Raw genomic sequence first — 13,932 nt, forward strand, 5'->3', positions numbered from 1 at the left:
TTTATTTAATTTACTTTTGTTGTTTTTCATTAAGCTGCCCCTACTGGTTTAATGAAACATTATTAGAGGGCATAGCTATTGACTCCTGTATTGATTCTAGTCTAGCTTATGCAGTGTGTTGATTGAAATCTTGAAGCAGTTGCCAGGTTGGGCCACAGGAGAGAACTCTGAGAGAACACTTCAGAATCTAGCATGCGGGAGATGAGTGCCCTCAAGGATATTTGAAAAAGGATATTCATAGCCGCTGCTGATGCTTATTGGTACTGACCGCTGGGTAATGATAAATGTGCTGATTCTCTTCCTTTTTTGGAGAGATGTGAGGAAATCTGGCCAATCAGTGGCCTAATTATGGACTCAGCTAATTTTCTATTTCAAAGCACACTACTAGATTTAAAGGGATAGTTCACCCAAATTATAAAATGACATATTGGTTTCCTTACCATGTAAGCAGTCTATGGATAAGGTATGACAGCAATCCATGCTTTGGTTTAGTTTCCCTGGCACTGTTTCCACATGCTAATGTTTTATCATGGGACCGATAGTAGTATTCTTCGCACATTATGTTCAAAATATCTATAAGTGACTTAGTTGAGCTTTATAATACATTTGAGATACTTTGGTATGATTTGGACATGATGCGCAAAAAATGCTAATATCGGTCCTGTGACTTGAATGGGATAGGCGCCACAAATGGGTAAGGAAACAAATGTGGAATTTTGTAATTTGGGTGAACTATCCCATTAACTTGGTGAATTCAAATCAAATCAAATCAAATTTTATTGGCCACATGCGCCGAATACAACAGGTGTAGACATTACAGTGAAATGCTTACTTACAGCCCTTAACCAACAATGCATTTATTTTTTAATAAAAAAGTAAAATAAAACAAGAACAACAAAAAAGTGTTGAGAAAAAATTGAGCAAAAGTTAAATAAAATAACAGTAGGGAGGCTATATATACAGGGGGGTACTGGTGCAGAGTCAATGTGCGGGGGCACCGGCTAGTTGAGGTAGTTGAGGTAATATGTACATGTGGGTAGAGTTAAAGTGACTATGCATAAATAATTAACAGAGTAGCAGCAGCGTAAAAATATGGGGTGGGGGTGGGGGGGCAGTGCAAATAGTCTGGGTAGCCATGATTAGCTGTTCAGGAGTCTTATGGCTTGGGAGTAGAAGCTGTTGAGAAGTCTTTTGGACCTAGACTTGGCACTCCGGTACCGCTTGCCGTGCGGTAGCATAGAGAACAGTCTATGACTAGGGTGGCTGGAGTCTTTGACAATTTTGAGGGCCTTCCTCTGACACCACCTGGTATAGAGGTCCTGGATGGCAGGAAGCTTGGCCCCAGTGATGTACTGGGCCGTACGCACTACCCTCTGTAGTGCCTTGCGGTCGGAGGCTGAGCAGTTGCCATACCAGGCGGTGATGCAACCAGTCAGGATGCTCTCGATGGTGCAGCTGTAGAATTTTTTGAGGATCTGAGGACCCATGCCAAATCTTTTCAGTCTTGGAATAGGCTTTGTCGTGCCCTCTTCACGACTGTCTTAGTGTGTTTGGACCATGATAGTTCGTTGGTGATGTGGACACCAAGGAACTTGAAGCTCTCAACCTGTTCCACTACAGCTCCGTCGATGAGAATGGGGGCGTGCTCAGTCCTCTTTTTTTTCCTGTAGTCCACAATCATCTCCTTTGTCTTGGTCACGTTGTGGGAGAGGTTGTTATCCTGGCACCACACGGCCAGGTCTCTGACCTCCTTCCTATAGGCTGTCTCATCGTTGTCGGTGATCAGGCCTACCACTGTTGTGTCGTCTGCAAACTTAATGATGGTGTTGGAGTCGTGCCTGGCCATGTAGTCATGGGTGAACAGGGAGTACAGGAGGGGACTGAGCACGCACCCCTGAGGGGCCCCCGTGTTGAGGATCAGCGTGGCAGCTGTGTTGTTACCTACCCTTACCACCTGGGGGCGGCCCGTCAGGAAGTCCAGGATCCAGTTGCAGAGGGAGGTGTTTAGTCCCAGGATCCTTATCTTAGTAATAAGCTTTGAGGGCACTATGGTGTTGAATGCTGAGCTGTAGTCAATTAATAGCATTCTCACGTAGGTGTTCCTCTTGTCCAGGTGGGAAAGGGCAGTGTGGAGTGCAATAGAGATTGCATCATCTGTGGATCTGTTGGGGTGGTATGCAAATTGGGTGGGTCTAGGGTTTCTGGGATAATGGTGTTGATGTGAGCCATGACCAGCCTTTCAAAGAATTCTACCTCAATATGCAGTGTTCTTAGTCACAATGAAGACAATAATAATGCCATCGATGTTTCATAGGTTTGCCTTAACATTTCACATGATGATTTAACTTCGGAATGTAGCTCAAAGTTAAAACCTTCATTGTTCATTGAAAATGTATTTGTTGTATCAAAACACACTCCTCCCTTTCTCTGCCTTCTCCTCACCACCTTTCTCTCTCCTCCAGGACCAACGGGTCAGGGCCAGACAGGTAGCCAGGGTCCATCTGGTCGGCCGGGGAACCCTGGAACCCCTGGGCGGCCGGGTATCCCTGGACCAGTGGGGTCGGCTGGGCCTCCTGGATACTGTGACCAGAACTCCTGCGTGGGCTACAACGTAGGAGGTAATTATGACAATCATCATCCCCTACCACTGTAAACACACCAAAACACAACAAGGCAACATAAGATTTGTATTATATAAAATACAAAGTCCAATACATTAGATCTAATTGTTTTTGCCATATATAGAGGATTCCATTGTCATTCCCATCATGTTGTTGGGTAGATAGCCCTTACCTGAGAATACACTCTCTGAGAATGCTTTAAAAACCCTAAAGTCTTGAGCAAGGCTGAGGGTTTGTAATCAGAGAATAGGTCAAAGGGTTAGGACTGAATCTGGCCTTTTTTAAATGTCTGTATATCTGATGTATTGTATCATACCCTGTCAATCAATCACCAACTCATTTAATCCAACAGAAGCTCTTTGATAGGGAGACCTGAGCAAAGAGCTCTCATTGGGTTAAATCCGCCAGGGGGTTGACCTGAATCACCCCCTTATCCACACTCACTGTATTTCAAGGTGAAGCTAAGACAACATGACTAGGGTTGAATGGCGGGAACCCGGTTACCGAGATTAACTGGGATTTACCTCCCAAAATCACTCCCTTTTCCCAGGATAAATAACTGCGAGAAAACTGTAAATTATTATAAATTATTTATATGAACAGCATGGCGTGAAATGGAACTGTTAAATTATATGCAATGTCTAAATCTGGCTTCTCTACAGCCTCTGCATGATGAATCAACGCTCAGGGTGGTGACAGACAGCCCATCTCAGTATGGAGCTCAATTCACAATCTTATCATGGTCACTTTTTTTCTTGAGACAGGTAGGCCTACATTTGCTGCAGCATATCTTATGCTACAGTAATATAAAGACCGAATGCGCGTTTAATTTACCCATCTCCATCTGGCTTTCGGGGGTCACCTTGTTTTTAATTGTAAAGATTTGTATTTATTTTTTGCAGCTGCAGAGTTTTAAAACAGCCTATCACTTGAATATTGTTGCTTTAAATCAGTGTACGCGCGAGCACTCTCTCGCAGTCTTTATTTCTCTCCATCAACTCCATTCAAATTGCATCCAAAATAGATAATCCTGTTCTAGATTTAATATATAGCCCTATACAGTGGCTTGCGAAAGTATTCACACCCCTTGGCATTTTTCCTATTTTGTTGCCTTACAACCTGGAATTAAAATGTTTTTTGGGGGGGTTTCTATCATTTGATTTACACAAAATGCCTACCACTTTGAAGATGCAAAATATTTTTTCTTGTGAAACAAACAAGAAGTAAGACAAAAAAACAGAACACTTGAGCGTGCATAACTATTCACCCCCCCAAAGTCAATACTTTGTAGAGCTACCTTTTGCAGCAATTACAGCTGCAAGTCTCTTGGGGTATGTCTCTATAAGCTTGGCACTTCTAGCCACTGGGATTTTTGCCCATTCTTCAAGGCAAAACTGCTCCAGCTCCTTCAAGTTGGATGGGTTCCGCTGGTGTACAGCAATCTTTAAGTCATACCACAGATTCTCAATTGGATTGAGGTCTGGGCTTTGACTAGGCCATTCCAAGACATTTAAATGTTTCCCCTTAAACCACTTGAGTGTTGCTTTAGCAGTATGCTTAGGGTTAGACCTCATAGATATTTGTGAATGCTTGTGGCATGCATTTATGTACAATATAGTTATTCCAACTCTCAAAGTCTTATCATGATAAGTCATATTTCAGTATTTTCATGTACAGACCACACTATTGCATCAAGTATGGACACATTTTACCAAGTTTCAAAAATAAAATTATGCATCTTTACAGTCATGTGATCATGATTTATTCAACATTATAAACTGGGTGGTTCGAGCCATGAATGCTGATTGGCTGACAGCCGTGCTATATCAGACCCTATACCACGGGTATGACAAAATATGTATTTTTACTGCTCTAATTACGTTGGTAACCAGTAATTTATAATAACAATAAGGCACCTCGGGGGTTTGTGGTATATGGCCAATATACCACAGCTAAGGGCTGTATCCAGGCAATCCGCGTTGTGTCGTGCATAAGAACAGCCCTTAGCTGTGGTATATTGGCCATATACCACACCCCCTCCGGCCTTATTGCTTAAACGGTTCATCATCTAATATAATGGATATTGTGAGTGTGGATACAATCTGTAGCGCCCTAACTGTAAATGCATGTGTGCATGGACACCCAGACCATCAATGATGTCTGTCTCTATCACCCATTTTCTCTGAGGGAAAGGCGATACGGTGAGCACACTGTACGGCTAGAAAGGCCGGCGGTGTTCTCCATGTACGCCACGGTGTGAGTAATACCAGCATGTGATTTTGTCTCGTCTGTCTGACCTGTGGTATGTGTGTGTCTCCCTCTCTCTCCCTCGCTCATCCCTCTCTCTCGCTACTTTCTCTTACTCAAGTCCAACAAAAGTATTGGTAGTGAGCAGCGTTCAAAAAGGGTTGTAGTGGAGGCTTGTCCCTTGATTCTACCCCCTTGCTATATCCCCTGTTTTCTCAGTCAACAACAACTACTGCCTTGTTTCCTATAAAGCTGTTCAAAGTCCCTCTCTTTGTAGAAACACATTCTACCTGAGCCTGAGACAAAAACTAATTTAGCCATAAATGCATTTTTATGTCTCAGCGTATATAAGCTAGTATATATTTTATCCAAGGCTTCTCTATGCTTCTGCAGTGAATGTGTACAGTTTTTATATTCCATAAGGAGCCAATGGTTGACTAATTCTGATTGTCATTTGATGTGTTATTCAATTGAGCTGTCTCATATACAGTGCCTTCGGAAAGTATTCAGACCCGTTGACTTTTTCCACATTTTGTTACGTTACAGGCTTATTCTAAAATATATATTTATTTTTATAATCCTCAGCAATCTACACACAATACCCCATAAAGACAAAGCAAAAATAGTTTTTTAGACATTTTAGCAAATGTATTAAAAATAATAAACAGAATACATTGTTTACATAAGTATTCAGACCCTTTGCTATGAGACTCGAAATTGAACTCAGGTGCATCCTGTTTCCATTGATCATACTTGAGATGTTCCTACAACTTGATTGGAGTCCACCTGTGGTAAATTCAATTGATTGGACATGATTTGGAAAGGCACACACCTGTCTATATAAGGTCCCACAGTTGACAGTGCATGTCAGAGCAAAAACCAAGCCATGAGGTTGAAGGAATTGTCCGTAGAGCTCCGAGACAGGAGGCACAGATCTGGGGAAGGGTACCAAAACATTTCTGCAGCATTGAAGGTCCCCAAGAATACAGTGGCCTCCATCATTCTTAAATGGAAGAAGTTTGGAACCACCAAGGCTCTTCCTAGAGTTGGCCGCCCGGCCAAACTGAGCAATCGGGGGAGAAGGGCCTTGGTCAGGGAGGTGACCAAGAACCTGATGGTCACTCTGACAGAGCTCTAGAGTTCCTCTGTGGAGATGGGAGAAACGTCCAGAAGGACAACCATCTCTGCAGCACTCCACCAATCAGGCCTTTATGATAGAGTGGCCAGATGGAAGCCACTCCTCAGTAAAAGGCACATGACAGCCCGCTTGGAGTTTGCCAAAAGGCACCTAACGACTCTCAGACCATGAGAAACAAGATACTCTGATCTGATGAAACCAAGATTGAACTCTTTGGCCTGAATGCCAAGTGTCACGTCTGGAGGAAACCTGGCACCATCCCTACGGTGAAGCATGGTGGTGGTAGCATCATGCTGTGGGGATGTTTTTCAGCGGCAGGGACTGGGAGACTAGTCAGGTTTGAGGCAAAGATGAACGGAGCAAAGTACAGAGAGATCCTTGATGAAAACCTGCTTCAGAGTGCTCAGGACCTCAGACTTGGGCGAAGGTTTACCTTCCAACAGGACAACGACCCTAAGCACACAGCCAAGACAACGCAGGAGTAGCTTCGGGACAAGTCTCTGAATGTCCTTGAGTGGCCCAGCCAGAGCCTGGACTTGAACCCAATCGGACATCTCTGGAGAGACCTGAAAATAGCTGTGCAGCAACGCTCCACATCCAACCTGACAGAGCTTGAGAGGATCTGCAGAGAAGAATTGGAGAAACTCCCCAAATACAGGTGTGCCAAGCTTGTAGCGTCATACCCAAGAAGACTCGATGCTGTAATCGCTGCCAAAGGTGCTTCAACAAAGGACTGAGTAAAGGGTCTGTAAATGTAATATTTCTGTTTTTGATTTGTAATACATTTGCAAGAATTCTAAAAACCTCTTTTTGCTTTGTCATTATGGGGTATTGTGTGTAGATTGATGAGGGGAAAAAAATATTTAATCAATTTTAGAATAAGGCTGTAACGTAACAAAATGTGGAAAAAGTCAAGGGGTCTGAATACTTTCCGAAGGCACTGTATTTAATAAGAGAACCACTTAGACCTCCTTACCCTGTCAGTGTAGCTCCTCCCTACCCCTCTTTAACTCTTCTGGCCGCTTTGATGTCGTCGCTAACACTGTTCCTCCTGTGTGTCTCTGCCTCCTTCCTGTCCCTGTCCCGCTAACCCAATCAAAAACAAACAAACACATGCACGCTTCGGGGTGGCCGTGGTGGCTTTAGAGGGTGGCATTGGTGGTGACACATCTGACCGCCACAATCTTCCCTTAGTCCAATTGCCCCCCAACACCTACCAGAACTATGACGAGGCGGAGGAGGAGGACCCCTATAGGTACGGCGAGGGGGGCTACCCCTCCGAGTACTATCAGCCCAACTACCCGGCGCCCCAGCCGGTCGTGCCCGAGGACCCAGCCCTCACCCAGGGCGACGAGGTGCTGAGGTCCCCCGGGATCCACCGCTCCACCAGGAGCCTGGCTGAAGAGGAGGAAAAGAAAGAAGAAGAGTGGCCGGAGGAGAGGAAGATGGTCGTCCCATGAGGGAGAGCAGGCTAAGGAGAGCCTTGAGGAAGTCGGGGACACACGACTGAGGAGTTGGGACTGTTCAGTTCGAGGGAGAAATATCCAAAGGGGGGTCTAAGGACTATCATAAAGTGCCTGATGTCTATGTCAAAGGGACATATGGGAGGGGAAGGGTGGAGGAGGTTGGAGGAGAGAGTGGGAGGGACCATCGTCTTCTCCTTCTCTTCTCTCTGGAAGTGTTGTGGTTGGTGGTGTAGATAGGGGGTGTGTACTGTTGGTTCCAGTGTGGTCAGATTTTTGGGTGTGTAAATCGGTTACATCAAGAGATACTTTGTATTGTTGTTTTCTTTACGTTTTCAGCATACCACCTAGTCTCATTTCATGCAATTGATCAATTTCCTGGTCGCTGTTTACTTCAAGTGCTTGCATATGATCTTAGTAAATGCTGGAAGGCCTACAGTGTAGTGTAGTATAATATAATTTAGTATATTATAGTATAGTAGTAATATTTCAGTTCAATGGGAGCTTTTATTGCTAGGATATTACTCAAGAATGGATAGCAAGTGCTATTTGAACATTTTGAAAATATAATTGATTAACGATCTACTACTTGGACATATTAGTAGTGAATATAACTACCTATATTGATAACTATCCAACTAACATTATAGATAGACTCAATATGACCAGTTATTCTCCAATTATTATAATTGATTTAGATGAAATGTCCCATATTGTAATATTTGCATGTGTGTTTGTTTATCATCTAATCATTCCATATCAATTTATAGTTCTATTTTGTCCCCAGCCAAATTATGCCATGTATAGGGTGGCAGATAGCTTAGTGGGTAAGAGCGTTGTGCCAGTAACCGAAAGGTCGCTGGTTCTAATCCCAGAGCCGACTAGGTGAAAAATCTGTCGATGTGCCCTTAAGCAAGACACTTAACCCTAATTGCTCATGTAATTCACTCTGGATAAGAGCGTCTGCTAAATGAACGTAAATGTATATGCGTTCATATCTTGACAGGGTCATTCAAGCTACCAGTTAAATAGCCCAACTAATACCCCCATTGCAGTGTTACGCTACAAACATTTCGCTCTTTGTATTTTTACGATATGTCTTCAAAGGGTGTTTGAGAAGGCGCTAAACATGTAATATAACAACATTATTAATTAAAATATTTTGTGATATATGTTTGTTTTATTGCAAGTGTCTCGGAATATGGTCTCCAGAATGGGAGCGTTCAGCCTACAGTATTGTGATGAGTTGTTAGGCCTGTGGTCTATTAGCCTTGCAGAGCTCCAGAGATAAACTATGTGGAACAGGCGACTGTGGCCCCTCTCATCAGAACATGGTTCAATCAAGGAAGTCAATTATTTTACTTGGAATTGATTTTTCAAACAATAAAATTGAAGTACAACCATTAGTCACGGTGGGTACTCTCAACACTGCTTCTTTGTTCATATGGATGTGTTTGTTTTCTCCGACTAGTAGGCCTAATAGCATGCACTTCGATTGAACCAATGGTAGAACTTAAATTACATTTTCAGTTATAAGACTTTTCATTACTAGAGGATCCACACAGATGGCAACCCCAAAGCAATGTGTACTTGCTATAGCTGAGAGTCTTCTAGATGACATCCTTAATCCTTGTCGTGGTTCTCTCAGCTATCGGGACTTGAAAAGGGATACACTCACTTACACACTGAAACTTTGTAAGCAAGCAGTGTGCAATACTTTCTTAATTTGAATCCCTAAACTATACACTATCGCAGCTTTTTCAGTACATTGCCTTTTGCCCTTTTCTACCTTTGTCATCAGCATCACTCCACATAGGACTTACAACCAAATGAACTGATGGAACTGACGCACACTGAAACGGTGTGACGCAAGAAACTTTCTCCCTCTGTCTAATTGCAGAGTGAGAGTAGAGTCTGCCTCGCTATTATTTCTGCCGCCTCCCGAGGTGGGGTGTAATTACATGATCTGCACCCAGGAAGTCTCCAGGCCTGATGTTAGATCCCCTGGTGTCACGCTGCTAAGTGGGCCCTAGTGACAGACAGACATGTGCCCCTGTACATAGGTCTGCCTTTTTTCTCCAGGTGATGAAAGATTGTTGCTTTGAACACCATGGGCTGAATGTAATTGCCACAGTCATGACAGATGCACACCGTAATATGTGCACATAAGTGTGCAAGGCTTTCAGTAAGTAGTATCTGATGAAATCGCACTCCTCTTCCACCACCTTCTCCAACCATCCTCTTCCTCCATTTCATCCTGCTGCTTCCCAACAGCCAGCCAGAGCGAAGATTGAGCAACTTGCCCTCAAACCCATAATTTCCAAATGATTAGCCCAGCCCAGGCATTTACTACATTTACCACCATTCAAGTGCTCCATAGCCATAGGGAAACCACTACCATGCCTTAAGGAAAACTACAGTAGGTGATGACACTTGGCTTTACAGTGGAGCTTTGAGGCCATCTGATGTCCCTTGGTGTGAATATCTCCTGCTGCTGCTTCCGAAACAAAGGGGGAAGTACTTATCTTCTCTGGAGGCCTCCACCATCCCAATAACAAAAAGAGGCCTCCATCATCCCACTAAAAAACAGAGGCCTCCACCATCCCAATAACAAGCAAACAGCCCCCCTGTATACCGTGTGGCAGGTAGATGGTAGATCATTCATCTGGCTAATGTTCAGGGAAGATCATGGTTAAATAACTTCCTTTTGGTAGATATAAGTGCAATTACAGTTTTGGAGGTTGAATGCAAGTGTAGACTACTGCAATGTGCTATTTACAGGCTGTAATAGTTCAGATAGAAATTCAGATAGGTCAAAGTTGGTCTATCAATGCATAATGAAGGCTTTAGGTTCATCATAACACCCCTCGGGCCATAAAATAACATTATTGTCAAAGTGTACCTGTGAATTTCATCTTTAGAGATAGAAAGCCTGACTAATGTCTGACCTTAGACTTCAGTAACTTGTGGGATATAAGGGAGTTTGAAATGTGTAATACGAACACTGATAGTGTGAAGAGGAGTCTATCTAACTGCCTCCATAATCAAAAAAAGGATCCCCTAAAGGCAAAGTTATAAATCACTTTCTCCTGCTCTCTCTCTCCCGCCCTCCACCGTTCTCTTCTCCCCCTCTCCATCTTTTCCTTTCACAAACTCAAACACGCAAAAAACATACACACCCTATAAGGATTTTTAAAATCTGATTTCAGACAAGTCATGTCACGATCACTACTAGGTTACCAAGTATTTAGGTCAAGTGAAGGAAGAGAAGTCTCATCCTGGGGAAGAATACAGAGTGGCAGATGTTTTGCTCTCTACTGTGCGAGCTGTCAAAGCAAACAACCAGGTAATTTACAGGTACATTCCGAGGACATATTGAGGCACGGCGTTACATAAAGATGCCACAATCAACATACTTTAGACCAATATGTTTCACTTGTGTTGTCCGGTTGTACAGAAGCATCTTGTAAATGTAAATGTTATTGTTCTACTTTCACTGTGAGAGAATGTGAGAAATTTACAGGGGCAGGCCTGAAAATAAGATTGAGAAAGGATTGGAAAGTTTGGACCTAGTGCCCCACCTAGTGTGGATTTTCAGATAATGCATGATCTGGAAAGCAACGTCTGCGCTATACATACATACTGTATATATTATATTCATCTATTTGATATATATGGGTTGTGTATGGGATACATTCATTTTGAAGGACTTAATTATCTCAGATAACTAAATTAAGATAGGTCTGATGAATGTGATTACCACAGTCATTCTTCTGTTTTGAACAAGACATTAGATGGGCCAAACTGCTTGGGAAAAAAATCTCTAATCTTTCCAATAGGGTAGTCATTGAATATATCAGAGCATGGGGAATTCGATTAGATTGCTTGAAATTAGATTAGATTTTCATAATCACATTCAATCAAATTAGCTTCAGTTTAGACCATTTATAAATAGGCTACGTGATTTGGGGTAATCAGACGTTGTGCCTGTTGACATTATCATTGGGTCTCATCGTTTAGACCAAAAAATAATGTTACTGAAGTCCCTTTTTACGCCTTGATCACACCTACAGGGTTATTGCATTTTGGTACACCAGAAGTACAATCATTTCCAATGGAACACTGCGTTTGCCTTGCAGCATCGCGTTGCAGAGGCAGTTGCAGTGTGTTCTGTGTGGTGGAGAAATTTGATTTATCGAACGTACAGTAGGCGTCAAATTGTATGTGTAGACGGCTTGACAGAAATGGTAGCAGAAGGTGAATGTTGAACTTTTGTTGCACACATATCCAGATGAATCTGCGTACCATTTTGCGCAATGACTGTCGGTGTGGTCAAGGCGTTACTCGTTACCATAGATAATACAAATAGATTTGAACTGTCTGAAGAAAAGGTGAGATTTCAATCATTTTAGTTTTGAAGTCTGACATTGAAATATATATCAGAAGGTTTTGATTGATACATCAAGATAAATAGTCTATTCTCAGATATTCCAAAAGGGAGAGAAAATGCTTGATGTACCAAATGTACTTACATGTGAATGTGATGTAATGGATAAACAAAAAATTAGTTACAAAGCAAAACTTTCTCTTTGGTCTGGTGTTACTATACATCAAATATTGATAGACCCTACACAGTGCATGCAATCATAAACATTTAAACAGCACTTAACTGACTGACTGTGTGTGTGTGTGTGTGTGTGTGTGTGTGTGTGTGTGTGTGTTGGCAGGTATGCCCGGTGAGAGAGGCCTTATTATGTAGACCAGGTGGATCCTTGCATGAATTTGAATAAACGCAATATCAAAAGACTGATGATGCAACAGTGCAGAAAATACAAAGTGCATTCAACCTGCTCCATGCACCAACAAATTTACAAGGGTAAAGTAAACAAGAAGATAAAAATGATCACTTCAACAAACTTGATGAAGTCTCAAACACACTAGCAGAGTGCATGCTCCTTTGCCTTACAATAACACTGATACTGTATTGTGTAGTGACATTTATAATTGGCATCCACTACATCAGTGGCGCGGAGGAAGAAGACGCGGCAGCGCCGGGCCGAAGACAGCAGCAGAGGGGTGTATTAATAATGAATTCACAGCTCATTTGTATGTAAATGTGCCCAGACACCATGGCGGTCCAGTTTAGCGACATGAATAATGCATGAGGCAAGCGTGCTGCAGTGGAGTGCAATTAACTTTTTCTCCCAATTTATCACGCCTATTTCCCCCCACTTGTAATTCATCGGATCATAACAGAAAGAGTTAGAGGCCAACTCCCTGTACTTCATCAAAAGTGTAGTCATCCACCTCTCTCTGCTTATTCAATGTCACCCCTGGTCCTAAGGTCACTAAATCCAGAGAAGTAGCCTAAGACTGACTGTATGTGTGCAGCAGGTGTAGGTGTTCTAACGGTTGTAAAATATGTGTCACGTTGCTATTGTAGTATCAATGCCTAATCATCAGTGACAAGCAGCTACATACTCCTCTTCAATGTGTTTATATAAAAATAGGCCTTTTAAGAGTTAAAATATTATGTTATGGTGGTGTCCCTAGACTTGGCTGTGTGTATTGTATAAATGTATTTACATATTGGTTGCTGTTTTCCATATGGACAGAAGATGTCGCTGTCAGTCATGTTTTCACTAGAGCTAGACAGTGGATACGTTGATGTTGTATTATTATGTTGAATTTGGTCATATACATTAAGTTCACAAACAATATAAATTGTAAAAGTATATATTTGAAACTTTGAGATACACTGAGCTATAGGCTGATGCCTTTTGTCCCATCAAAGTAAATTGCATTGATAACCATGCATGCCAATCAATTTTCCATAGTAGGTCTATACATTTAATATAACATATCTATAATGTGATTAATGCCCCATAATATTGTTAATGCTAGAATTATAATATTCATATTATGCCTAAATAGTCTAGTCTGCCTTATATTTATTTGCTATATCTTATTTCAATGCATGGTAGTCTACGTTATGAATTAACAGGGTTTGGGCACAGTCTATACCCATAGAATCCACTGAATAAAACATGATTCATGAAGATCTATTGGATAAAACCAATCATTGGAGGAAATGTGAAAATGACATGAATTCAGATTGTGTATTTCAGCGTATTTTGTATATAATTTTTTACATTTTATATGTTATTTCTTATGTATGTTATACACACTAAGTTATTTGATATGTAGTATAGACAATGTTTGAACATACATGCGAATATAATCCGCTCACCAGATGAATTCACACATTTTGTCCATTTCTGTTGTCTTCAATTGGCAAATGTATATTGCCATACATAACTTTGAAGTACATTTTCATGGCACTTGAATTAAACATATTTTTGGCGTCGTATGCAAATATATGCTGACGTAAAAGATCATGTGGTTTTTGTCGTAGATCTCCTATGAACGACGACTTTTTTTTTTCTTCTACTGTTGTCTTTAG

At 41.8% G+C, this 13,932-nt stretch overlaps 1 protein-coding gene across 1 annotated transcript in view; it reads left to right on the top strand.

The window, feature by feature from the left end:
- LOC311132202 (collagen alpha-1(XIV) chain-like) overlaps nucleotides 1–7,466 on the top strand; it is a gene marked incomplete at both ends in the record, with an annotated part of 92,347 nt that extends 84,881 nt beyond the window's left edge. Inside the window, 2 exons of the mRNA XM_084165427.1 lie at nucleotides 2,463–2,618; nucleotides 7,153–7,466. Of these exons, the coding sequence (XP_084021553.1) occupies nucleotides 2,463–2,618; nucleotides 7,153–7,466 (470 nt within the window). The remainder of the gene's footprint in view (nucleotides 1–2,462; nucleotides 2,619–7,152) is intronic.
- Nucleotides 7,467–13,932: the final 6,466 nt, after the last annotated feature.

Source organism: Coregonus lavaretus, assembly GCF_964263955.1.
Source record: "Coregonus lavaretus genome assembly, chromosome: 7".
Lineage (NCBI taxonomy): Eukaryota > Metazoa > Chordata > Actinopteri > Salmoniformes > Salmonidae > Coregonus > Coregonus lavaretus.